Genomic DNA, 27,938 nt, shown 5'->3' with positions numbered 1-27,938 from the left:
GGCTTTGAACCGAGCCATATAAAGGCAGTTTCTGGTTACATTCAGACAAAAAGGTCTATCTCTGTTTTCTACCATTTCTAGTGGAAATACTTTGATCAGGCTCTTTGACCCCAAAGATTACGTTGCAGTTATCACAGCTGGTTTAATGGCTGTGGGCTGAAGCAATCTACAGGAGCAATTCTACAGTATCCAAAATATTTAGAAGATAAGGCCAACGTTTTGGCCATATGTTGTTGATGTCAGTGTTGGCTCACATTGGTGTTTAAGGTCCCTCAACAGGACTTCTGTTGAGCTACCCTTAAGCAATACTTTTAACCATCTCCCCCAGCCGTGAAGTAAAGGTCAAAGGTGACGGTTTTACTGAGCCAACAGTACAGGACTGAAGAGAAACAGAGCAGCCATTCCTTTGTTGAGAAACATCTTTATGTCCCTGCAGTTAAGTTATCAAGACTAATGTTCAGAGCATTCAGTGTCCTGAAGTGACCCTGATAGATCTTTTTCAGCTTCATGTGCAGTCTTTGAGAAAAGTTTGACATCAGAAAACATCTTGATAGAGGAGCAGCATCTCCCAGGTGAGCCCTGAAGCCCAGTGGAAAAACTACTGTGATCTGCACAGTGAGCCAAAACCCCTTAAAATCAAGTATCCTTGAAACCCCCCCCCCCGTAGGATGACACAATGGAACAAAGAGAGGGTAAAGCATTCTTTCAGAGTGATTGATAGCAGAAAATAAATCCTGTGAAACTTTTAAACTACTGTTGGTAACAGGAGGAAGGAGAAACTTTCACCAAACTCTCCCTGAGTCGCTGGTTGTTCTGCCTCTGTGGTTCGACGTCCTGTTGTGTGTGCTGGTTTCATGTCGGCCCAGACGGCGTGCCCTGCTCAGTCAGCAGAAATGCATCCTGGGGTTTTTAATTGTGATCCCAGAGACCGCTCCAGTGGGCAAACTCCAGAATAAGATGAGATCCTTTCAGGGTGGTTTGGAGGCTTCATTGATTAGTCATCCAGATGTAATTGAATGGATTTGTAAGTCAGTTTGAAGGACTCAACAATCAACCATTTGAAGCATTATATATACTACATAAACACAATAGTCTAGGGCCATGATTAGCTATTTGAACGGTTTAGTTTAACACTTTTGCAGCCAGAAGTGAACCAGTAACGGAGCTCTCCATCACAGCAGCGACTCACTGCACCTCTTTATGAGTCAGTCAGTCGATGAATATGAGCCTGTGTTTGACGTTAATGATCTTTTATTACCAGTAACTTAATCCACTTTTACTGTTTGCATCCCAGGAGGAATTTGTCACATTTTGTCTGGACAAAAACAAACCTTCAGTCCAACATTTGCACCAAAAAACCGTCTCAGCTACAAAACAATTAATAAAACAAAATTAGATGTGGATTACGTAATCCCTCTGAAGGATAGAAGGTAATTTTGTCCTTGGATGATAGAAATAAAACATCCTGAGAGACTGTGTCCTCTGTTCTCTAAAGGCATTAAATGATTATGGTTTAATAGGGTTATACAACATTAGGGAGAAGGTTTCTGCTCTGGAGGTTTTTTTCCTAATGAGGAGCGGAGGCTCAGTTTACGTCTACCTACTGCATCTAGTTCTGTTTTATTGGGTAAAGCTCCAAATACCAGGAGGATTTTCACATCTGGTTTGGTTTAAAAGGGAAGTTAAGGGCTTTTGCATAAACCCAAAACTGTGCTACTTCTCCTCATAGACACTATAAAATGTCTCTGAGACTTTTGCTTCACTCAGCATTTTGAAGATGACTGTGATACGGACAACACAGCAGACGGTAAATGATGATTAATTAAACAATTAAAACTGGGCAAAGAACTTGAACTGTTTAAAGAAGTCTGTAACTTTATAAAAAAAATGCTGACATCTTCAGGAATGTGGCTACTTGTGTTGGCAAATCCATCATCCCAAGATCAGCATTAACCAACAATTCCTGGGTCCTAAAATGGGATGTACTTGGAACAAGCCCTTTGTTTTCATTTCTTGTTGCTAAGTAAAGACAGTCATCACTCTCCCCTTGCTCACTGCACTCTCTCTTAACCTCTGTGACCCCTGCAGTCCCACGCACGCCACCCAAGAACATCCAGGTGTACAACCCCACCCCCAACAGCCTGAACGTGCGCTGGGAGCCCGCCTCAGGCCAGGTTCAGCAGTACCGAGTGGATTACTCCTCCCTGACCGGAGCCAGATCCAGCGGGACGGTGAGTAACTCTCTCCAGGCTGTTAAAACACAAACTGTCATTAGGGTTAGTATTTGCCCCGAGGGCAGGCAGAGGTGGTTTCCCCAGAGATCACTGTCTCTACTCACTAAGTAGAAGGATTACAGCTACAACTGTAAAGACAACAGAAGAACAATCTTTGGCATGTTATCTTACTTTTTCACAGCTACAAAAATCTGCTATTGAAATCACATGATTAATTTTTTCCCATCGCAAACAAACCTGTTGCAAAGGCTGCGTGTCAGCTCTTGTTGGACATAAGTTAAATTATATTGGAAAAAAAGAGGTTATCTCATCGCACTGGCACTTTTTGTTTTGTTTGTTTTAAGATAAAGAAGATATCATGACAGATAGGGCTGCAAGGAATGACTATTAATCTATTGATTATTTTTACATATTTTTCTCTTAATTGATTTTTCTTTTTGTTTTTAAAATAACAAAAAATAATGGAAATGTTCCAAAGGGGACATCATGAAATGTTAACAGTCCTAAAAACAACAACAACAAAAAAAGATATTCCACGGACAGTGATGTGAACATTTGAAAACTGGCTAAACCTTGAGGAGTTGGGAAGTTCACTAATAAGAGACACTTTAAAAAATAACAGTCACGTAACTTGGACTTGACATAGACTCCTCTTCACTTTGGTATTTACCCCTTTGACTTGGTAGGTCTGGATATCTTCCTGAAGTTACGAAGTGTGCCAAGCGACTTGGCAAAGAAGTCCCAAGTCGTTTGCAGTGACTCTTGATTTGGGACTTGGTATGAGATTATTTGGTCTTGACCAGGTTGCTGACTTGTGACATAGCTGTTGGTTTGGATCTTTATTTGGGACTTGTTCGTCTTTATTCAGACTTGTACATTTTAGCTTGGGGCAATTTGTTCTTGACTTGTTTTTTTGGTATGGGAACTTTACTTGGGACTTGTAGCTCATGACTTAAATCTCAAAGGTCTTGACTTGCTTCTTGACTTGAAATCTTTTTGGTCTTGACTTTTTGGGACTAGTTGGTTATGACTTGGCTCTTGACTTGGAACTTGATTTCTTGGTCATGGATTGACTCAGGACTTGGGACTTGTTGGTTATCATGTGGTTCTTGAGTTGGACTTGTATTGGTACTAAAATTGACACTTTTTGGTCTTGACAAGGTTCCTTATTTTGGACTAGTAGCTCTGGATTTGGTTCTTGACTTGAGGCTTTTTTGGTCTTGACTTGCTCTTGACTTGGAACTTGACTTGTTGGTCATGATTTAACTCAGGACTTGGGACTTGTTGGTTATCATACGGCTCTTGATTTGGGACGTGTAGCTCTGGATTTGGTTTTTGCCTTGAGACTTTTTCGCTTGACTTTGTTCTTGATTTGGAACTTGTTGATTTGGTTTGACTCGAGGCTTTTTGGTTCCCACTTGTTCTTGACTTGGGACTTGTTGATCATGACTTGGCTTGTCTTGATGGTTTTCACATGGCTCTTGATTTGAGAGTTTTTGGTCGTGTAAGGTTCTTCATTTCTGACATGTTTTGGTGTTTTACTTTTTCCCTCCTACAATCCTTAGTGAGCTACTCGTATAGTCTGAGAGTTATCCATCTCTTCTCCACATCTGATGAATCAGTATAAACTATGTGATGTCATGACTTTCACTGGGGCGGTCTCTTTCATGGTAACAGCAGGTGGTCTTTTTTGGCGTTACCTTCTTGTTTCACTAAGTGTTCACGCTGATGTTGCACAGATGTTTGAGCCGCACTTATTACTGGGAAGCTCATTAATATGGAAATCATGACTTGTCGGCTTTTTGTGTTTCTCCATAAGCACTGATTTTATGCACCGTTGCAAATATCTCAAATGCAGGAGGAGAAAATGGGTCTTAATTTCCCCATGACGAGTCTGAACCCGGTGACTGGGGTTTGGAAATGTTATACATTGGACGCATCTGTGACTGACATCAGTGAATGTTCCTATGATTGAGGTTTTTATGATTATAAGGCTGTAATATAGTTTGGCAGTTTGGATGAAATGAATCTGCCTTGATGATGATGATTTAAAGCAAACTGCATTACAGATTATGATCCATTATATTCACCACACTGAGAGGTTTATTATACGCTATATTAGTCAGGTCCAGCACTGATTCGTTGTCAGGATCTGTCTCACAGCTAGCATGCTAGTTCATTCTGAAGGCCGAACAAATGGATCGTGACCAGTGTGCTTTCAGCTAAGCCAACTGGCTAGTTTTAGCATTACTAGATATCATTTTAAGCCACCATACAAGCACTACGCTTCATGACACAAGCATCCTCATCTTTTAAGTTATATTCAGGGAAGTCAAACACCTCTTGAAATAAATGACACAAAAAATGGAGTTCTTTGGCTCCTTCCGCTGATCTTTGCCTGAATCAGTGAGACACAGAGCAGCTCTGTCTTCAGGAAATGACTCTAGCTCCAGTGTGGTGAAATTAATTGTGTTTTAAAAGGACAATGACCAATCCACTGGGATTTGAGCACAGGCCAGAAGGCGAACATATGTGCGTCCAGTTGTGGGATCTCAACCACATCATCACTGGAGAACCTGTTTCATGATCTGCTGTGCCAGAAGATTCTGGTCCAAAAGCCTCTGAGATATTTGCGTTAGCTCTAGATGAGGGTTGTGCTCGAGTTCAAACAGGAAAGGTTTTTCCCATGATGTCATTGACCTAATTTTTTAATGGCCCCCAAAACCTGCTAAATAGCCGGGGATGGATGCAGCGACCCAGTGACAACAGACGGTCTGTTATTAGATGCTATATGCCTGAACCCCTCTGAGTCATCGCAGGCCGCTGTTCTCCAGCCGCTTCGTTACAGAAACTGTTTATCCGTCAGTCCTCTCTCTGATGGAAGGATTGGTTTGGTGTCTAACCTCCCAGGACTTTTGTTAGTGTTTCAGGAAGACAACTGGATGTGGGATGAGCAGTTAGGTCATTATGTACATGAGCACTGCCAGATCCTTATGTAATGCATGCAGAGGCTCGTTTGAATGGGAAAAGACCCCCATGCTTTGGGATGAGATAATGGTTATTATATATTTGTTGACCCTCTGGTTTCTTCTCCTGAAAGGTCATGGTTCCAGGAACTATCAGCAACGCCTTCCTGGACAACCTGATCCCAGACACTCCCTATTCAGTGTCTGTGTCAGCCCTGTACGCCGACGGAGAGGGATCGCCAATCAAAGAAAAAGGAAAAACACGTAAGTACAGCAGCAATCTGACACACTGTATACAACCGAGTGACTCATGCTGACTGATGTTTACGTTGAGTCGCATCTTTCACTGCAGGCAACACGCTCTTACGCATCGTAAGAGCGTGTTGCCTGCAGTGAAAGATGCGTTCATCTGTACGAGCAGGGTAAACAGAGTCTGTTTCTACTACAACAATGAACAGGAACAAAGAAGCCTGATAGGTATCCGTTTAGTATTAATGATTATTTTAAGGACAAAATAAGAAGCTTAATCAGGTAATTCAGCAACAAGTTAACAAGCCAGGTGTTGCTAGCACAGTATACCTGCTACTTGTCACAGAAAAAGCTTGAGCACAGACAGCAAGCCACATTATTTGCATGAAAAACTTCCTTAAAGGCAGCAACAACACAAACAGCCAAGAGGTAAAGTTAAGTGTGGCTATGTTGTGTCCACCTGTCACCCCTCATTATGCATAAGTTCATTCGTGGATTTTATTCTGCCTCAACAGTTCTTGTACATTTAAAGTGTTGTTGCACGAGATACGACTTGTATTTCTGCTGCAGTGCCGCGTGCCGGTCCCAGGAACATGCGTGTGTTTGATGCCACCACCAGCACCCTGACCATCGGCTGGGACCACGCAGAGGGTCCTGTGAGGCAGTACAGGATCGCCTACGCCCCCATGACCGGAGACCCCATCACCGAGTTTGTAAGTACACTGCAAACAAAGTACCCCGTGGTCTGTTCAGCCAAATCGACATTTACATTTAATACAGCACAATAAACTTTACTGTAAACATTCAGAAACAGAGCAAAGGTCCTGCAGTAGAAACTTGCAAACAGACAAATCTAATTATTTTGTATTTCTTAGAGTAACGACATGTTTTGACCTCCAAAAGCAGGCCTTCATATGCTTCCTTTTAACCTGTTCTTTTAGCCCTCAATGTTTCCTGAATGGACAAACTGTTTCAAGGTTAACAAATGGAAAATAAACAATTTACAGCACTTTCAAACATTCTTAGTGTGAGGGGGAAAAACCTTGGAAGCAGAAAGATTTTAAAGACATGCATCAGAATGCATCAATCTCAAGCTGATTTCATCCACGTTCCCTCTCCAGTCACACGTTTAACGAGGCTTTAATTTCAGGTAATTTCTGTTTGGGATAAATGTTAGCGATAAACTCCTGACACACTCTCGTTCGCCGTGATGTCACATACAAACTATGCGGTGAAGTCACGTCTCAGGATTCCCTCGGCCCGTTCAAGTAATAAGTCATCGATTAGCGAGACTCATTACAGGTTCTGTAAAACAAACAGTATTATTCGGACCATAACGTTATTAATAGTCCTGAATAATGAGTTGGCGCGGCGGAGGGGGGCGGAGACGGCCCAGCTGTGCCCCCCCTCCCCTTGTTAGCATAGCACCTGTTCTGTATGAGTCAGCTAACTGCAGCGGAGGGAGGGTGATGAAAGGATGTCTGCAGGGCCGGACTGACGGGGGAACTTTTATAAATGCACGCAATTATTATAATTTAGCATCTGTGACTAATGGAGCAGATTTGTGTTTGTACACAGCGTCCACAAGCCAACTGAGCTGCAATGATCTGCTTCAGGTCACCGGCTAAACGATTCCTTCCTGCTTATTAGACATAACTCTGCTAAAGGAATGGAAACTAATGTTCAGGCCTGGACGGCGAAACAGTGGAAATTCACCAGATCAACATTTCAGAAACTCCCCCCAATCTTTCAGACTCCTCATCCCAAAACAAATTAATGTTTAGCACCTCCGCGTTAAACTGTTTCCGGCTCCGAGCAGCTCCAGTGCCTCCTATTTACAACATGCTGCAGGGCTGTTTCCCTCTGTTTTAACTTTCAGAGTCTTTTCTTTATATTGATCTGCAAGTGTCTGTAACGAGTCGCTGACGTGTTTGTCGTCACAGAAGGTGAAATAGATTAACTGTGAAGCAAAACAACGTTTGGACGCTACCGTTAGCTAACCTTAGCTGAAAGGCGCTGAAATGGTTGGCAACTGAAACACAAAGAAGTCAGCTCACAGCGATAACAATCCTTATAGACGTTACATACGGATTGTATACAGAGACAGACTCAACAAGCAGACGGAAAGAGCTCTTAAAAAGTCTTAAAAAGCAGAATCATTCAATTTTGATCTTTTGCTTTGAATTCATAGTTTATCAAGTAACCATTTGCTAACACGCCATGGAGAGGAGCATTTGATCAAAACCAGAAAAATCCACGCATCCTTTTCCTCACTTGTAACCACTTTTTTCTGGTGTTTTAGTTGTAAAATATTCATCCAATTTCTCACGACAAAGAGACATTAAACTGATGGACTAAACTGACAGATTTACATACAAAAACATGAATAAAATGTCAGTCGAGATAAGACGTGGATGTCATAAAGTTGGTGGGAAAATGATTCCGCACCAAACCAGTCTCGGACTTTGCTGTGGACCGAAAAAACGAACTCTGGTCCGCCTGGAAACAGGGGTCTGGTTCACTAGTAGACCAGTGTTCGGTTCACTGTAGGTGTGAAAGCGTGAACCAGAAAACCTTTCACTGTGGGTTGTTAATGGGTGCTGACACAGACAGCCAGGCAGCAAGATGAGTAAAGGACAGACGTGGTGGAGCAACGAGGAAATGGAAACATCAAACAATTTCACAGAACACGCAGGTGTTCAAAGTGTTCAGTGAAAAACTAAAGGAGAATGGAACTGATGGAATTGTGGAACGGTGTTGGTTAAAAGTCAAAAGACATTAATGTCCACGATGGGAGTGCGCTCTCTCTCTCTCTCTCTCTCTGTTTACTTCAGGGAGTTTTCTCACGTGGACATTCTGACCAATCAGAGAGCAGTTTCTCGCGCATCAAAACTTTTGGTCCGCTGGTAAAAGCTGCCGAGTCAACACAAACCAATCTCGAGGCAAAATACAACATCAGTCTTTGATTCAAACAAACGGACTGTAGGTGTGAAAGCAGCCTTACGTTGGGTGCTGGTGCTCAATGAACAATCCCACCCTCCGTTTACATCTACCTGCAAGAGAAAACAACATGGAACACAAGCAGACAAAACCGGGTCTTTCTAGAAACATCTCTGTGTTCTTCAGGATTCTGAGGACAACCTGTGGATGTAAAAACACTCTTTAAAACTGATCCTGTGTGTCTGTTAACCTCTGACCCCGTGGTGTTTGGATCCTCAGGCTACGGTTCCAGGGAACAGGAACAACGCCCAGCTGCAGAACCTGCTGCCCGACACCCCGTACAACATCACTGTACAGGCCATCTACGCCGAGGGCCCCGGAGGGACCCTCAATGGAAACGGACGTACAAGTGAGACAAACACTGATTAACACTCAGCTTCAGCTTGTGCGCTATGCTGGGACTGTAACTGTGTGCGTAGACAGAAGAAAGTAGACATGAAGGCTCCTTAAAGCTGAGTTTAACACAGTTTTAGAACAAGTGGAACTGAAACGTGTCTGAGAGACTCCTGTGTAGACAAACGGCACCAGAATTAAATAAATAGCACTTTCGTGAGAGCTCCCAATTTATGGGTTTCAGGGATTGAACCTGTGAACTGTTTCCTCCTGCTGCTGTTGCAACAGTCAAACACCCGAACAGCCCCTCAGAGACGCGTCTGTACAGTGAAAATAAATACAGTAGACATTGATGAGTCAGCAGCGCCAAGATGAGTTAGCGTCATAAATTCAGGCCTCTGAGATCTCACAGGAGAGCAATTTACTGGTCAGCAGTAGCTCAAGTTATACAAACAAAAGTCCAGTCCATGTCAGAACACAGCAGCTGAATCAGGCTGAGTAAAGACCCAACATTTAAACGTGTGTATCAGATATAATGACTGCTAGAAATGTTCAACCAGGAAGAAGAGAGAGCTGAGAAGTGTCGCCTTTCAGGCAGCAGATTTTGGTCTATCTTGTTGTTGTTGTTGTTGACGTGTGTCTCCTCTGTCGCAGTCGACATGTTGAGTCCCAGAAACCTCCGTATCTCAGACGAGTGGTACACCCGCTTCAGAGTGGCCTGGGACCCGGTGCCGGCTCCTGTGCAGGGGTACAGACTGATCTACTCTCCTGCAGGTGAGATAATGGGTCGATGATAGTCATGTGCTCTCCCTGCACGCTCTCTGACTGAGCAGACAGAGTGTTTGTTTGGTTACACAATAACAACAAACCCAGTCGTTAAACATGATTCAGTCCTGCACATTTCTCTCTTTAATCTCTGTGCTGTTGTTTTTCTCAGGCACTCAGAATTCCGTCGACTTCTTTGTGGGCGACGTGACCTCTTACACTCTGCACAACCTGCTGCCTGGAACCACCTACGATGTCGAAGTGGTCGCTCAGTACACCGGCGGCATGAGCGGACCGCTCGATGGACAGGGAACAACACGTACGTACACATCAGCTCATTTACACCCAGTGACATGCAGCAACACGGTAACTTTAATGTTAAGTGGGCTTTTGTGCAGATTTTGGGATCTTCTCTGCTGATCATCTGCCAGCAAAATGCACCGAAACTAAACTGTGATTTTCAAGTGTTAAACCTAAACAATGTGTAAGTTATGCTCTGGCTATCAGAGATTTAATTTAGATCAATTTGAAGAGGATTGTGCCAACAATGATCTCGATCTCCTGCAGCCATTTTGCTGCTGCTCCAGGAGGTCACTCACGAGGTTAAAGGGAATTTCACAGGTTCTACAAACCCTGAAGCTGCCTCTTTGACGTGTTTATTAAACTGTGAATCTCTGTCCTCTGCAGTCTACCTGAACGTGACCAACATCGAGACCTACGATGTCGGCCACGACAAGTTCTGCATCAAATGGAATCCTCACCGGGCGGCCACATCCTACCGCATCAAACTCAACCCTGCAGACCGTAAGTCTCCTCCACTTTCACCTACAACCAATCAAATGATCACCTTTTGTTCTGACCGCTACTCTGCAGATGTTTATTAAATATTTATCCCAGAGCTCCAAGCTGTTAACTTCCATGTGAACTGAATAACAGTAAACAGAGGGGCTCCAACTTAACATTATTTTCTAGATTAATTGACGAGTTGTTTGGTCCATAAAATGTCAGAAAATTGGGGAAAAAAGTGAAGCAGTTTTTCAAGATGACGTCCTCAAATGTTTTGTTTTCTCCACATCCAAAGACATTCAGTTTACTGTCATACAGGAGGACAGAAACCAGGAAGTGTTGGCATAAAGAAGCTCAAATCAGAGGATTTGGAAATCTTATTTTAAAAAATAAATCAATAGGTAGTAATTAATTCAAAGTTGACAAATAATTGTTGTAGACTCTTTAAGTTTTCATGAGAAGACCAAGAAGTCATGGACCGTGGATCGCATTTAGAGTTGTAGGTCCCACCACCACTTTGCGTGGCTTTTCTGTTGCCTAGGCAACGCAGGGACATGCTAGGGGTCTTTGGAGTCCTCTACCACTTTCTTGTAGAACTCATCAAAGGCGCGATCGTACGTTTTTTGTTGAACAAAGCTTTGTGTAAATCCACGGCTTCCTGCGCATCCTGTAACGACACGTTCACAGTCTGTAGGGAAAATCACATCAGCGCCACAAGCAGGCTGAAGAATGTGTTCAATTTGTCGAGCTGTGTGACGCGTTCTTTTTTTAACATGTTTTATATCCAATAGTGGGTCAGGTCTCGGCCCTCAGTCTTCATTTGACCTTGTAAAGCTGTTTTATTAGCAGAGGCTGCAACCAGCAAAAGTTTGGTGCTTTAAGAAGTACAAGAAAGGAATCCTGCAAGATCACAATTTCTATTAAATGTTCTTGCAACGTTTCCTCGGCTGTCCCGACTAACACGACTTCCTGCTGCATCAGCCTCATGTGTGCACCTGATGACGACGTGTGGTCCTCTTTCACCCTCAGATCTTGATCAGAGCAGACTGGTTTGAGGTGATGCATGCCTCAGTGTGCCTCCCAGCAGATGTTTGAAAGGCGAACCTCCAGATGAGCTCATCTCAGCGGCTGTGGATGCTGCAGATTCTTCACTTTGTCAGCTTAACACGTCTCGACTTTTTTTTAGCTCTCCTCTCTTTGTTTATCTTCAGGCCTCCTCCTCGTGATTATTACTCGAAGCAGGATGAAAGTTTTGGCTTGGTTTGAAAGCGTCCGACCACCAAGCTTTAATTGTGTCTCTGTCTGCAAAGATTACATCCTTTTCAATTACTGCAGGGTCTCATCTGGTTTGTGTTTGCATATGGATGCGAGTTTAGCGGTTAAAGAGCAGGGACGAGGAGCATCCATACTTGAATATCTAAATGGTAGTCATTATGAATTCGGGCCGCTGTGACGGGTTGCCAGAACAAATATGGGTCTTGCTAGCGTGAGACAGCTGGCGGGTTAACCACAGGCAGAGGATCATCAGAATACATCCCAGTGAAAGGCAGCAGACTGTGCTCATAAGTCAACAAACCCATCAAATGTTTGGTCTGAATGGAAAGGCCAACAGCGCGCGGAGACGGTGGTGAGATGAGTGAGTGGAAAAACTCTGCCACGGCTCTTCTTCACTAATATTTCCTCCATGTTTGAAATGGAAACACTGGAGAGAAGGAGACGAACACGTGGCAGGGAATCATCTTCTATCCCTCTGAGATGATTAAGGGATTATGTGATGTGAACATCACCCTCTAAATGTATATGTTGATAAATGAAGGCCACTGTTCTGGAGTCGTTCTGACAGAGAGGCATGTCTGTTTGGATTTACAGAGCTCTTTCTGAAAGTGTTGCATCACCAGAGTGTTAAAACTCCTTCTTAGAAGATTTTCGTCATCATCTATGGCAGCTGTCTCTGCAATAAACATGCTCTGTTTGTTCGTGCTGACTAGAATGCACCGTGCAAATATAAACATTTTTTTGCCATATGTCACTGCACAGTACGACGGCGTATTAGGGCCACTGGAGGGGGGAAGAAACGGAGCCAGAGGAGACGAGAAATATTCAGAGGAAAAACTCAAAAATTCAGAGATTAAAGTCGTAAATTTGTGAGAATATTCTGGCCCTAGTTTTTTAAAGAATAGAGAAAGAAAAACACACTGGGATTGGAAAGATGAACGTGAGAACAAATGCTGCACATGACTTTGTTCATTGATCCTCAAACATCAAGCGATGTTAATAAAGATAAAACACATTCTTGAGTGTAAAGAAATGAGCCCAGCGTTCATCAGTAGATCCAAAGATTCAGGATTTAATTAAGTTCTGTTGGATTTGCAGCACAGAAACGCTGTAAAATAAAAACTCTACTTTGTCGTTTGTGGAGCTGAAACTCTCTGACGTTGCCAGCGGTGTGAGCCAGCACGCCCAGTTGTTCGATTTAAAAGCCAGAAATGTAAGCACCAGGGGAAGTAATCTTTGAGTCACTGGTAATTATTGTTGATGCTATCATACCTCTGGAGATGCATATAATGGGTATGTGTCTTTGTTTCACCACTTATATTAATCTCTCATGATGACTCTAAGCTGCATTAAACCCACTGGGTGTGGTTTACAAGGCAGGGACCATGAATTTCCATGATTCCAGGACAAACTGTGGAGCTTCCCTGTTTCACTTAGCGGCTTCAGTTACATTACGTGACTCCATGTTTCCCTCTGAGCGTAATCAGGATGTTGGATGGAAAAAGTTTAAAGGTCTATAAATGATCATCTATAATTCAAGTCCTGCTCCTCACTTGTTTAAAGACGGTTTCCCAATTTGAAAGACGGAAGAGAGTTGAGCGTCTTGTTAATGGAACATCTTTGTCCTAGCTTCAGTAGCGGCTCAGACGTAAAGCTCTCCTTCCTCTTCCTCTGCAGCCTCCAGTAAAGGAGCCCATGAGATCACCATCCCCGCTGGTCTGCCTCAGCACTGCTTTGACGGCCTGTCTCCGGACGCTCTGTACACCGCCACCGTCTTCGTCCAGACCCCGAACCTTGAAGGTCCTGGAGTCAGCGCCAAGGAGAGAACATGTAAGTCCTGCTATGGAGTGAACTTCTTAATGTCATTTAAATCGTCTCCAGGTGAAATACAGGTCTTCAAACTGGAGGTTTTATCTGCTTTACAACACTTTGCACGTGGTGTGAATATTTGGACAGAAATTCGTGGCGAATCCGGCCTGAAAGAAATGTTTGCAGCTGAAAAAACCTGGTGCTGTTTGTTCCATCATTACACCTAACGCTACACCCGAACATGCCTTGAATTAAAACCTCATTGTACGTATATTAAATAAGAGACTGAAGTGAGACGTTCATACGCAATGTGTTTAATCGAACATAAACCAGCAGCCTCCACATCAGGACATAAAATGCCTTCAGAATCTGGCACCTCAAACATGCAACATGATTGAAGTTACAAGCTCCATCTCTCCAACTCGCCCGTCAGACTGTTTCTGTGGTGTGTGAGATACGAACCATGATTCAGACTCTGACTTACATCAGCCCACAGCGCTGATCCAACAGTGACCTCACCACACGACATGTTTACTGTTGTTCTGTATTTATTACAAATATGCTGATGAGCGTCTGTGATGTGTTTGTGTTTGTCATAGTGGTGAAGCCGACTCCAGTTCCAACGCTCCCACCAACGCCGGCCCCTCCTCCCACCATCCCCCCAGCATGGGCAGGTAAATATCTCCTCAGACTTGTCACAACACACTTCCAGCTGTCTCCGTGTCTATACACATGGAAACACATTTTGTTGTTGCACCTTGTTACAAACATCCACCCGGGGAGAGTGCTCAGCTAACATCCGTTTGCAGGCACGATGCTCTCTGCAGCTCATCGTGCAGCCTTTACACTTGGTTCATTTTAATGCTGAAGTGTTTGCTACACAAGGCCTGAGAACACAAGCATCCATCCATCCATCCATCCATCCATCCATCCATCCATCCATCTTCTACCGACCGCTTATCCTGTTCAGGGTTGTGGGGGGGCTGGAGCTTGTCCCAGCCATTATGGAGTCAGAGGCGGGGTTACACCTGGACAGGTCTCCAGTCAGTCACAGGGCTGACACACAGAGACAGACAACCTTTCATGCTCACATTCACACCTGTGGGCCATTTAGAGTCACAGATAAAGCATGTCTTTGGACTGTGGGAGGAAGCCCGAGTACCCGGAGGGAACCCACGCATGCATGAGGAGAACATGCAAACATTACATATAATCTCTCTAGCTCGAGTAGTTAGTTAGTAGCACTTCCAGAAGACATTTGTTCCTCCATTCATGAATGATGAATATATCGACAATAAAAGTAAATGGGTGCCTTATTTTCCAGTGCCCTGTGATTGACTGGCACTCAGTCAGTATGCCCCGCCTCTCGCCCAATGACAGCTGGGATAGGCTCCAGCCCCCTGTGACCCTGAACAGGATAAGCGGTGTAGATGTTGGATGGATTTTATTGAGGCTTTCATCAAAATCTGCATCACTGCCAGTGTAAATCAAATCTTTATGGACCACATGTAGCAGTTTTCTTTTGCTAGCTTCAGCGGAGGCTACAGGAGCTTCAGAGTGAACTGAGCATGTAAAGCTTCCTCCCAGGACTCCATAATGATGTGTCATATTCAGAAAGCGCTGCACAACGGAAAACATGGATCATCGCAGCGCTGAATGGATCGATTCTTTTCATTCAAGCTCGGCTCTGATTGGAAACTCCTCAGTGCTAGCTTTTTGGCGGAGGCTGCGGTTTGAGCGCTGACTCTTTCTGGATCCGGCCGGTGCCAGCAGTGGATTAATAAAGGCCACATGTGCTGCTGGCCTTGTGGGGCGCATGAAGGGGAACACGCCGGTTAAGAACCGACAACTTAGGTGTTGAAAAAGAACCACGGACCAAACCAAAGAGTCTGTTTGTGGTGTTCTTCTTGTGTGAAAGTTGTTTATAAAACTCCTACCAGGAGGAGAGGATGGAGAAGATTACAACGTGTGCTGAATCACATGAGGCAAAGATTATTCAAACCTTTTTTGCCCGTTGTGTTTGAACGTCTGAGAGGAGCCCATTAACAAGAGCTCACTTTCCTTCTGGTGACCAAATGTTGCTTGTTGTGTTTTGCCAGTGTTTTTTTAATCGCTGGAACCATAATTACCATACATGGCCCCATCACGTCATCTCTCTCCATCGTTTTGTTTTCTCGCACGCTTCGAGCCGACTCTTTAATGCGCTCCAGCCTGCAAACAATAATTATGCCGTGTGTCGGTGCCATTTTCTCTGCTGGTGTTTGTGATGCTGGCCGGGCTCCGGCCTGTGGAAGCTTCATACTGATTTGTTTTCTCGCCTCAGTTTGCAAAGGAGCCAAAGCAGATGTGGTGTTCCTCATCGACGGCTCCTGGAGTATCGGCGAGGAGAGCTTCACCAAAGTCGTGAACTTTGTCTCCGGTATGATCGGCGCCTTCGACATCATCGGACCCTCGGGAATGCAGGTTTGTGCAGAAAGCGCTGGTCCAATAACAGAACACACGTCACACTAAAAATGTTTGATTTAAGTTGCACAATTAAAAAACCATGGCAAAAGAGATGCAGTGATAAAGCTCGATGACTCCAGCAGGGGAGGAGGGACGCCATGGGGCTCTTTGAAGCAAAAGTATTTTTATAAATTTTGGACAAACAAAAACAGAAATGACAGCTGCGGGTTGGAAACATAAAAAGACTTCATGAAGTACGCATTGGTTCTCTAAGTGGGGTCCGCAACATAATTCTAATAAATTCTAAAATTGTGCTGTATCATCACAAACTGCATGTCTACAGATGAGGACCGTTTGCTCCAATGGAACAAGCATATTGTTTCCATTACTCCCACCACGTTAGCTTTGGACCAATAGAAACTGACATGATTTTGACACACGACCTCAATCTGTCACGAACCACTCGGCTCGCAGCGAACCGTTCCCGCGGCTGTCTGGCTGCTGTTAATTTTCTGAAAGCTTTTAAGAGTAGAAATGCTGTCAAGTTGAGTCCACAGGCAGTTTGGATACACTGAGCCTCTGGTTTAAAGTATACAGGAGGCATGATTCTAATGGAAATGTTTATCACTGTGAAACAGGTCTGAAGTGTTTAGGTTGATATGTTTTACAAATGTTCCAGTGGCATCTAAGAGTTCAAATGGTCATAAACAGGACTTTATATTTGTTGTTCAACTGCTGCAGAGAGAGTGAACTCCATGTTTGATCGTGTGTTGATACCAAAACTTACAACAGACAGATAAATGTGTCTTTACAGACCTGGAAGTCATGGCAGTGTGTAAACTAGTGAGGAAAATATAACACAGAAAACTGTACGTGGACACAAGTCTGCAAACATGTAAAACATAAGTATTTGAATCAAAGTATATTTCATGCCTGAAAATGATTATAGTATAAGCATGTCTCTTTGTGCATCTTCTGTGTCATCATTACATTTGAGTTTTGGAGCCAAGCATCAGTTTTCCCGAAAGATGAGTCGCTCTTCATCTTATAAAAAACCGCAGAGAGTTCATCCAAAAGATTTACGACCGTATCGAGAATCCTAAAAGACGTTTATGAAAACGATACTTTTCGAAACATGTTTTGTTCGCTGCACATTATAAATATCTTTCAGCTCTTTGCCAGGCTGCGATTTTGTTCGCTGATCCAAAACAGACGAAGTGTAACTTCTCGAGTTTCTTTTCTGATCGAGTATATTTTTCTCTATTAAAGCTCATTTCTAATATTTTGTTTCCATACATAAAAAATGTTCTGCGAAAGTTAATTTTGCACATTTTCATTAAAAATAATGTTGAAAATATATTTGTTGTGTATTTTGTGTGTCTTTGATGTTCTTTAAAGGTTCTGTAATTCATATTTTTGGTTTTTACAGGTTGTAATTCTTATATTTCTGTCCACCTGTGTGTGTATGACACCTGCAGCATGTGCTTTTTGTATTTATTTGTATTTATGTTACTGTACCTGACCTGAGCTCTTGCTACACAGGTGTCATTCGTGCAGTACAGCGACGACGCAAAGACTGAGTTCAGGCTGAACGCTTATCAGGAGAAAGGTGTCGCCATGTCTTCAGTCACTCAAATCCGCTACAGAGGAGGAAACACCAAGACAGGTTCGATCTCACGCCACATGCCCACGTGACAAAGACACAGAGATAGTCCGATGTTTGCTAACGCGGTTTGTCTCTGTTGAGCAGGAGTGGCTCTGAAACACACGTACGAGAAGGCTTTCTCTACTGAAAACGGAATGAGGAGAAACGTACCAAAGGTGGTCGTGGCGATCACTGACGGACGCTCTCAGGACGAGGTGAAGAAGAGCGCCGCCAAGCTGCAGCACGCAGGTAACAAGCCAGGCTCCTTTATTACTAACAGTATATTTAGCTGTTTGGATTGTTGCCTTCACTTGCGGATAATTTCACTAAATCACATGCTACTGGAAAAACCTGTAAACTTCTGTGTTGCTTCTTAAGATGCCAACGCGTCTGTTAGTGAGTACGCTGACCGTACTTCTTGTCGTGTCTTCAGGTTACAGTGTTTTCGCCATCGGTGTCGCCGACGTGGACTTCGTGGAGCTGCAGGAGATCAGCAGCAAACCCAGCGACAGACACGTCTTTGTTGTGGACGACTTCGATGCTTTCGACACCATCAAAGAAAACCTGATTACCTTCATCTGTGAAACTGCATCGTCATGTAAGTCTCATGTACGATCAGCCAGCAGATTATTGAAGTTGCTGAATTGGAGGGAAAATGCAGTAAATGTCCTTGTTTCTCGTTCCACAGCGTGTCCTCTGATCTTCCTGAATGGATTTACTTCACCTGGTAAGTGTTAACGACGACGGGAAGCTGCTTAGAGAAACACTGATCTTCATATTTTCCGCCCTGATTCCCTCTGTTGGATGTCTTTAACTCTCCTGCTCTGTTGCGCTTCAGGCTTCAGGATGCTGGAGGCGTTCAACCTGACAGAGAAGACCTACAGTTACATTAAAGGCGTCTCGATGGAGCCGGGCTCCTTCAACAGCTTCACGGCGTACAGACTGCACAAAAACGCCTTCCTGTCTCAGCCCTCAGCGTGAGTCTGACCTGTTATAAACCCAGATTGTTTGCTGTGTTTTGTCTGTCGTTCAGTAGACAAAGCTCATGGGGATTTTCATCAGCATTTCTCTGGATCTCATTTGCATAAATGTAGTTGTAGATTAGTTTTTTTTCTCAAATATATCCTGGAGAAAAGCTGCTCCGGAGGCAAACCTGTGGTCAGAGGCAAAGATATTTTCTAGCACTCTTTCACAAACTCGTCTAGATTCCTTGGTGATACAAGAGAAAAGCTTGTAACAACATTGATAACAGAGTTGGATATCCATCAAGCCAAACATGCAGGATTAAAGTCAGCAAATAAAGTCAGACTTAGCAGTTCTGCCTTTTGACAAAGAGCCTAAACCAACGGAGGAAGAACAGGAGATGAGAAGGAGAGAGTTCAAGGGCGTCAGGTTCTGTCTATAGCACTGCAGTGTTATATTAAACACAAATACAACTCAGTCTATAGATGGCTAACGCTAGCTAGCTGAGAAGCTAATTATCTTATCTGGGTGAGTCTGCATCATCCACAAGTCCAACGAGCCTTCCCTCCAGATGCTCGCTCGTTACCGACGTGCTCCTGTGGTAAACAACACTTTACAGATCCTGCAGGCGATCTTTTTCTTTGCAGCGCTGAGGCTGAAATGCTCCCAGACTTTAGGAGTTTAAGGATGTGATGGTGTAACATCGGTCACAGCCATTTTGCTCTGTTTTGTTCACCTGTCAGTTGCTGTTTTGCATGAACAACTCTCAGCAGAGATAGTAAGGAAGGTCGACTAATCGCTGCACACGTCCTCCACGTCCTCCAAGAACATTTTTTAGACCCAAATCTCTAAAAAATTCCCTGCTCAGCACATTTTCTGAAGCTTCCCCGGTGAAACTGCAGATTTCTCGTCCTTATCTTTTTAAACTTTCAAATTCTTAATTTTATAAACATGCAGCGTCCTGCCAGCTGTACCCAGAGCTCATCGTAAATCCCCGAGTGGATTTACGATGAGCTCTGTGACCGAGCTGCAGGTCACGACAGAGTTCAGCCTGCCCTTTGAAAACAGTGTTTCAGTCCTTCACACAACAATCCTCCGTCAGGCCACTGAGTGCAAACCCAACCGCAAACTAGTCTGTTAATCGTGGCCTCCTCCCAACACGGGCGGCCAATATCCAGAATATCTCGCACAACTCGAAGCAACAGAAAACAGCTTGAGCTGTGACTGTTTACCAAGTTTGACTCCAAAATGTGTAGTGACATCAGAGGGACAAATAAGAAACATGCTCATGTGGTTTGAAAAAGGAGGCAGTGGTGGAATAATTATTAAATCCTCTCACTCGTGTAGAAGCAGCGAGACGTCATCGATTAAACAAACAAACACTTGTTACATTGTTTCCAAGATGTCTACCTAATAATATATCAGTTCTGGTGTCCCTTCCTCTCCTCCCTTCATCTCTCAAATGCCTGACATTTTTACTCTGAATATAACATTCATCATATTTTCCTCATGCACAGAGAGCTCCACCCTGACGGCCTCCCCCACGCCTACACCATCATCCTGATGTTCCGCCTCCTCCCCGACTCGCCCACCGAGGCCTTCGACATCTGGCAGGTGTCGAGCAAAGACCACAAGCCAGAGACCGGCGTCACCATCGACTGTAAATATCACCCTCTCTTCCTACCCAGTGATGTGTGTGTTGTGGAAGGAAGGATGCTGGCATGATAATGTGCAGCAGCTGTGCCTCAGTGTGTCGTATCTGTTCATGAAAGAGGGGTGTAGTAAGACGGCTGGACCCTCCGGGGGCTTCGGTCTTGGTTGATAACCGAGCCGACTCTTTAACCACAAAGATCTCATGTGATCCAGAGCTCAGCTGGCTCTCGTAAAGTCTCAGTTTCAGTCTGTCAGCGGGACTTCAATAGAAATCCTTCTGTGTCGATGGCTCGCTCTGGGTCTTGGGTAACAATCCTTGGACGACACAGAGAGTCCGAATCCTCCAAACTCGGCCTTGATAAAAGAACCGTTTGACATTTTGGGATATACGGTCGTTAACTTTCTGGCCAAAAGATGAATGAGAATAATGACAACGCAAAAGGTAACATGCCAACTGTTTCCGCCTGTTTCTGCTCTTTGTGCTAAGCACAACTAAGCTAAGCTAACGTCTCCAGAGAGTTATATAATGTTCAGATGTGTTCAACATCCTACTCCCTGCCAGAGAGCCTTATTTCTAAAATGTCAAACTTTTCCTGAAGCCTAGATTTATAGAATACAGATATTTGTAGTGAAATTTAAACGTGACATTATGAGGAATGTTTTAGAATCACGTTTAAACCTTCAGCTCAGACGATCCAGCTGTTACATAACACAGGGCTGTACAACTAAAACACACGTCGTTTGTAAAGCTGCACTCGATGTTATCGAGAGTTTCAGAGAGGTTTGAGGTCTCCAGGCAGGGAGGGCCCGATGACAGACAGAATAGAGTTGCATTATGGGAAGTGTAGGAATGCCTCTGTGTCTTCAGTTTCCTACATTTTCTGCGATCTCTGTCTTCCCCAATTCAATGGAAGTAACGAGATAGAATCACAGTATCATACACTGGAAACATGTCCCAATAGATTTAAAAGCTTCTCCTGTATATGTATGTCGTTTGTTAAATCAGAAGCTTTAAAAGTCAGTCAGGAAATATTGGGGTGACAGTGTGCTCTTAACGTATTTAATGGCTCGATTACCGTATTGGTCTGAATATAAAACAGGGTTTTTTTCCTTGACATACTTCTGAAAAAGTGGGATCGTCTTACATTTGGGGTCTCGACTTTTAAAGGCCAATATACGTCCCACTTCTCTGTAAAGCGAGTGTACCCTCACTCACCTCATGAGGCCGGAACAAAGTGGCTCAAAAGTCGGCCGAGTTAACCGACGACTGAGGCGAGTCATGATGCTAATTTAAGATAAAGTTTATCAATGCAGCGGAGTCATTAAACAGCTGTCAAGCAGCCAAGAAACACGGTGTCACAGAGGGGAATGTCTGAAGACAGCGAGCCCAAAAAGATCATCTTATAAATGCTAACAGTGTTAGCTCACAGATGCTAACAGAAAATCGTTCCGTGGTCCTCAAAGCGACCGTGTGAGTGTGTTACTGACAAACAGAGTGAAGGTCTGCCTGTTACCAGAGCTGTCATCCAGCTGTTTAAAGACTATGTTCTGCTCTATAAACAGACCTCACTTCATGGTCAATGATTTATTGACATTTTGAAAAACATTAATTTCAATGTGACAATTTAATGTAAAAGATTTTATTTAAAAGATCAATTTATGATCTTCATAAAGCCTTCTGAAAAAACAGAGGTCGTCTTATATTCGGACCAATAAGATAATGTAAACGTCCAGCTCCAAAAAAGAATGAATATTTAATTTTTGTATTATGAAAACATTCTTAATGATTGTAACAGAAAACTGGTTGAAAGGCAGCAAAGATTTAGCTTCTCATGGTTTCTTGTTTCTGTAAGTCAGACGCTCAGGTTTGATGTTTCCAACTGGCAAAGAATTTAAATAAACTTGAAATGTCCTTTTATGATTATTTCCAAGAACTTATTATCACCAGAATTTCTGGTGAACAAAACAAAGAAACTCACAGCTGTAATAAGTTAAAATAAAAAATGCTTACGCAGCAGAAAACTGCACAAACTGCTCGGTCATCAGTCACTGAACTTTGTTCTTCCCATGCTTGAGACTTTTGCATGAATTCAATGAAGTCACAGATCCATGTCGAGTCCGATTTAAGGAGCTTCTTTCTTCTTTGTAGTACAATTTGCATGTTTTTTCAGATTCGAAACCTCAGTATTCGTATAAGAGCATCAGTGTGCAAAATCTTGTCTCGTGTCTCCGCTCAGCCTCCAGCAAGACCGTGTCCTTCTACAACAAAGACGAGCGCGGTGAGATCCAGAGGGTCACGTTCGACAGCGAGCAAGTCAAGAGGATCTTCCACGGGAGCTTCCACAAGGTAAAAACTGCCCTGGTGTTCACCTGTGCTGGATATATGCCAAATGATTATAGGACACAGAAAGATGTGAATCATGGTGCAGGAAAGATGAAGTAGAGGATTTTTAGGGTGTGTAACAGGACAAAACTGAGAGTCAAATGTTGAATTATACAACATCTTCAGACTGAAGGAAACCTGACACATCAATGGAATCGCTCCTCTTTGTTCTCTCTGGACGTCTCCGGGTCGTACAGACACTGCGGATGCCTGAGATTCCAAATGTGTTGTATATTACAGTCGGAGCGGCTCGCATGCAACTACAGACGTGTTCCTGAAACGTTGCGAGGGCTCAGACAAACAGATGGTCCTCTGCAGCAGGTTGTAAAACGCAGAGCTGTGCGTAATGTTTATTCATTACATACAGTTCAAAGTCTCTAATGGAGCCGTGGAGGAGGCCAACTGCATGTGCTGGATAATGTAAGATGATCAATAGGCAGCCTGACTCATGTTGGTGGAGCAACGGACCATAGTGCTCCTGATTTATTAAGTGACAGTTTCTTAGTTACACTCGTGTCATAGGTGCAGTTTGAGGAAATGTCTTCTTACTAAAAATGATAATGAAACCTCAGAAGGCATGGCAGGCCCGAGAGAAACACTACTCCAGGTTTGGAGGACACTTCAAGCCGATAACTAACATGACAAACATCTTTCATTGCACATTTTCTAGTTAGTTTCCTGAGATGAGACTCGTTTACTTGAGACACAAATGTTCAACTTTGAAAGGCCAAACTTTTAAAAGTGCATCAGCCGTTTTTAAGATACTTGCAAAGACATAAACTTGATTGCAACAGCGCCACCTTCAGGTCAGGATAGTCATTATAGGTGCCTGAGTAATGGGTGGAATTTGCAACCAACCTGCCAATGCTGGAGATTCTAGATAGTACGGTTCTGGTGGCCAAACACAAGCAGAGGAAACAAAGAAAGACGGAAGGGTGTTGCAGACTGCAGCTGAGGTCAGAGCTGAGCTGCTGCTGATGACACATGTTTATAAGACATTCTGCTGGGGGAAGCAGCGCTGACAGCCGTGCAATAGCATCACAAAGTTTCAGAAGGATCCGTGAGCTCTTCTGAGGGGAGCGAGACCGTTAAGGAACGCACTGCAGTCCCTGCTGGGACGCTGGCCTGGAAAATGTTTGGTCACTGCTTTTGCTATTAAACAATTACATCAGAGCCGGCGACGAGCGCCAGCAGGAAGGCGGAGCTTCTCCTCCATCCTTCCCTCTCCTCTCGGCTCAGCAGGAGCTCTGGATGGCAGCAGCTCGGTTGCCTCTGGTAGCTGACCGCAGGGGAATTCTTGCTGCGCTGCGGTTTTACCTCCCAGCATGCCTCAGTACAGTGCGAGACGTCAGTGTCAGCAGGCAGGCTGTAACGTCTGTCTCTCATTGAACAATTTGTAATAACAGGAGACTGTGAGTGATTTAGATTACCTGCTGTACTGAGCTGACAGCTGCCCCGATAACACGGCTCCTCTGGGCAGCTTGAGACAAAATTTATCTCCTACAGAATCATCTTTTCCTTCCCTCAGGCAGCAAATATGCAGGCAGAGCTGGAATGTAAAGATGGACGTGTGAGTGAAGTTCGTCTTTGGTCTTTGGTCGCTGAGAATTCAGACTCTATTCTACATAAAGCTTTGTCAGGAGGAGATCTTGCAGAAGATTCTGTAGAAAAATGTTTTAGTTGTGATCAAATTCTTGGGAGAGGAAGAGAAAGTGATGCACAATTGATCCCTGAGGGTGAAATTCTCATTTTTCTGCCTCCACAGAGGTCAGAGGTCACAGTTGGCCATAAAAAATGTGGAAGCTGCTCAGAGCTCAGTGTCACGGCCGCCGCTGCAGGGTGGACACATGAACCTTTGAGACTCTCACTCTCTGGTGAACCTTCAGGCAGTAATAAAAATAACTGTGCTGCAGAGTCGCTTGTGGAGATTTAAAAGCCTGTCAGGTAGAAGAAGCTTCACGTCGGACTGGGACGTTCTGAGCTTGCTGTCAGCGTTATGAGGAAACAAACATGATTTAGAACGTCTGCTTAAACCTGACTCAGGGTCGATGTTTGGGCCTGTTGTGCCAGAGATGCTGTCAAAGAAAGATGTCAGGGTCCGCCACATCCACACGTCTGACGCTGATAATCCCTGCAGCACTTTGCCAGCCAGCCTCCTCGCTCCTCTCCTGAAATCCTCCTGCAGATGTTTCACAGCAGGACATCAGTCAAACAGACCTGTTGTGGATACCTGAAGGGTCTCTGTGCACCGACGGGACTAAACAAGGATTAAAGCAAAGCTCCCCCCTGTCAGCTCTGCATTAACTATCAGCCGTCGTTGGACGATTGATGCAGACTGCAGAGAAACAGATTAAGAGTCCTGCCAGCGACTGCGCTGTCAGCAGCGTCAGGGAGAGGAAATAAAGATGCTCTGACCGATGGCAACAACTGAAGAGAGACTCTGAATATATTAAATGTTCATTTAAAGCCAAACACACCACAGAGGAATGTGGTGGGATGATCACTGCTGCTCCCATCCTTTAAAAAATGTACTTTTCAAAGCAGTCGATCTTGATCTGAGATCTTTGATGCAATGTTCTCTTTATTATTATATTAATGTCAAACTGAATTTAGATCAATTACAAAGCGAGGCTTAAAAAGTTGCTGGACGAACATCTTTAGAAATACATGAAGTTATGTATTCAGCTGCGCCTTTATTTTGGCGGGGCTGATGCCAGTAATAGCTGACAGAATCCACCAGAGAGACGGAGAGGAGGAGATCTACAGACGCATCAGCTCGTGTTTTACAGGAACAGTTTCATCACAGTTTCCTGTAAATCACACAGGATTCTATGATGAGAATAAAAGTCTTTTGTTTGATTCAGAGCTCCCACATCAGCGCTGTCATTGGACACCATCGTCCCTCTTTAAGTCCTCTAAAAGTTTCGAGAGCGACACGCTGAATCTTCATCACTACCTGCTGATTCCTGAAAGCTGCTGAGCGTCAGAAAAACGTGTGCTTCCTCCCTGAAGCCTCTCTTGGACGTCTCAGTGTTTCCGAGAGCAGCGGCTCTTTAAACATGATTCTGCATTTCCGCGGTCGGCGACTGACCACAAGCAGCGACTACCAGAGCTGCCAGCGGCCAGCCCGTGGTTTGGTAAAGCAGCGTTTTCTCTCCGCTCAGCCGAGCCTCAGGGGAGCGAGTTTGAGGAGCTGTTGTTATAAAGGTGCACCGCAAAGTGACATCATGAGGAGATGTGGCGAGGAGATCTGACTGAGGAGAAATGCCTGTTGGTCGTGTGTGTTTGTTGCTGAGATAAATCCACGGCTGCCTCTGTTAGTTTACACTTTCCCAACATGTCTTCAAATGAGAAGGAAGGAAGGAATCTAGAGGGATTTGGCTTCAAGAGATGCATGAAGCTGTGTCTTTAATAATGGGCAAAGGGTTTATTCAGATTAGTTTACACAGAGCTACTGGTACACAGGGACTGCAGCCTGTTGGATCAGTAGGTTGGGAGTTGGCCATAAACTGAATTCATTAAACTACATTATTGTGCACTCAGAGGAGAGTTAATCGAGGTGGAAAATGTCAAACAAGGTGAAAAAGAGAGTTGTATTTCATTGCATGCTCAAAGCCAAAGCTCCATATGTGTTTCTATACAATCCAGCATTTGATCCAAACTTTAATTTCCTCATTTTCCTCCTGAATGAACAGAAAGAAGAGCTGTTTTTTCTCTCTCTTACATTCCAGCCTTGTTAGAATAAACAGAACTACAGGACAGACGGTCGAGCGGGTCCACCCTCGGCTCAGCTTAACCTAATAATTTTCAGGCCATCAGGATAAAAACCAGACTCAAGACTTGGTCGCAGAACAAAGAATGTGCAAATAAAACTTATTCCTCTCTCTCTCTCTCTCTCTCTCTCTCTCTCTCTCTGAAGCTCCATATCCTGGTCTCATCCACCGGCGTCAAGCTCAACATCGACTGCCAAGAAGTGGACGAGAAGGAGATCAAGGCCGCTGGAAACACGTCCAGCGATGGCTACCAGGTTCTGGGCAAGATGTCCAAGTCCATCGGATCCAAAGCAGAGTCAGCAACTGTGAGTCAGCTGAGATCACACTCAGTTCAGACACACAGGAAGGAGAGACACAGCTTCTACTTTACGAGGATTTTAGGGATTGTGTTAGCTTGTGTTGGTCAGTCTGCAGCAGAAACACAATAAACAGTAAGATTAGTGAGTTACTGTGCAGGTTTTAATGACATACAAGTCATGCTTTGAAGGTTTTGATACTTACACCACCTCTGGAGGTTATTTTGAAAGATTGTTTTACATAATACCAGAGTGTCGATTGCCCTTTAGCATTTAGCTTGTTCTCAAAGCCTCATGGGAGCTGTAGTTTATAAATACTGGCAAAATAATCTGGAAGAAACCGATTCAGCTCAAAATATGTACAGACAAAATCTGAAGGACATCTTAATATAAAGACTGATAATACGTGTTGTTTAAAAGTCTTATGCTAGCTCAGAAACTGGCCTATCAGTGCCTTGCTAAGTTAGCTAATGTTAGCTCATATTAACCACAGTTTGAGGCTGATTACAACGCCTAATTGAACCGAGAGAGAAGTGCTATATTTATTAAAGTTGGACAATATTTTAAGGACGCGTTCACATGATGCTGATGTAATTCATAGCTGAACTCGGATCAGTGTTTCATGACCTCCAGGAGTTCAGAGCCGTGGATTGAACTTCAGTCGCACATCAAAATGAAAGCGTTCTGCAGTAGAGCAGTGCTGTACATTAAGCCGTCGTCATGGCTGCAATCCGAGACGTTTCCTGTGTTTCCTGCGTGCCCCGGGGCTGATGGGGCTCGGCTGTGCTGTCTTTCCATCTGTCCTGTGGGAGCTGTGAGGGCGTATCGCGGACACATGTACCACACACCACTTACATGTCTTGTTTTTTTCTCTTTCCGCTCCACAGTTCCAGCTCCAGATGTTTGATATTGTCTGCAGCTTGGGCTGGACCAGCAGGGACAGATGTTGTGACCTCCCGTCTATGGTAAGGGAACCCCCCCCACCCCCGTAAACCACAGACACAGGGACTTTGAACTTCACACACATAATCCACCAGCCCCTCCACTTAACATCTTTAACCTCCAGTAAGCGGTCAGGTGATGGTATTTTATGTATGAACCGTTATGAGGAGCGTCTTCTCTGCAAAAATCTATTCAGATAACAAAATATGGAAATGGCTGATGCTGCCCTTCCTCTCCTGATATCATTTAGATTTTCAGAAAATACTTCGTTGTCTACTTTTTGCAAGCAAAAGGCAGAAACATAAAAATGTGTGAAAATAAACGGCGATAAAAGCAGTCGCCAGCCACGGGTCGCAGACAGGGTCACGTCCTGGAAGCTTTCCTCTCCCCGACAGACACCAATAAACACAATGCCTCCGAT

At 44.0% G+C, this 27,938-nt stretch overlaps 1 protein-coding gene across 1 annotated transcript in view; it reads left to right on the top strand.

The window, feature by feature from the left end:
- col12a1b (collagen, type XII, alpha 1b) overlaps positions 1 to 27,938 on the top strand; it is a 128,377-nt gene that overhangs the window by 83,244 nt on the left and 17,195 nt on the right. Inside the window, exons 47-65 of the mRNA XM_069657266.1 lie at positions 2,089 to 2,231; positions 5,335 to 5,464; positions 6,020 to 6,162; positions 8,669 to 8,798; positions 9,437 to 9,556; positions 9,720 to 9,866; positions 10,235 to 10,351; positions 13,286 to 13,438; positions 14,017 to 14,091; positions 15,741 to 15,880; positions 17,405 to 17,528; positions 17,613 to 17,756; positions 17,941 to 18,105; positions 18,196 to 18,234; positions 18,346 to 18,484; positions 19,988 to 20,130; positions 22,361 to 22,470; positions 26,426 to 26,584; positions 27,463 to 27,540. Of these exons, the coding sequence (XP_069513367.1) occupies positions 2,089 to 2,231; positions 5,335 to 5,464; positions 6,020 to 6,162; positions 8,669 to 8,798; positions 9,437 to 9,556; positions 9,720 to 9,866; positions 10,235 to 10,351; positions 13,286 to 13,438; positions 14,017 to 14,091; positions 15,741 to 15,880; positions 17,405 to 17,528; positions 17,613 to 17,756; positions 17,941 to 18,105; positions 18,196 to 18,234; positions 18,346 to 18,484; positions 19,988 to 20,130; positions 22,361 to 22,470; positions 26,426 to 26,584; positions 27,463 to 27,540 (2,399 nt within the window). The remainder of the gene's footprint in view (positions 1 to 2,088; positions 2,232 to 5,334; positions 5,465 to 6,019; positions 6,163 to 8,668; positions 8,799 to 9,436; positions 9,557 to 9,719; positions 9,867 to 10,234; positions 10,352 to 13,285; positions 13,439 to 14,016; positions 14,092 to 15,740; positions 15,881 to 17,404; positions 17,529 to 17,612; positions 17,757 to 17,940; positions 18,106 to 18,195; positions 18,235 to 18,345; positions 18,485 to 19,987; positions 20,131 to 22,360; positions 22,471 to 26,425; positions 26,585 to 27,462; positions 27,541 to 27,938) is intronic.

Source organism: Semicossyphus pulcher, unplaced genomic scaffold, assembly GCF_022749685.1.
Source record: "Semicossyphus pulcher isolate SPU_LCO1_2020_fin unplaced genomic scaffold, fSemPul1.0.p SCAF_11, whole genome shotgun sequence".
Taxonomy (NCBI): Eukaryota; Metazoa; Chordata; class Actinopteri; order Labriformes; family Labridae; genus Semicossyphus; species Semicossyphus pulcher.
This window is presented reverse-complemented; position numbering and strand designations above follow the sequence as displayed.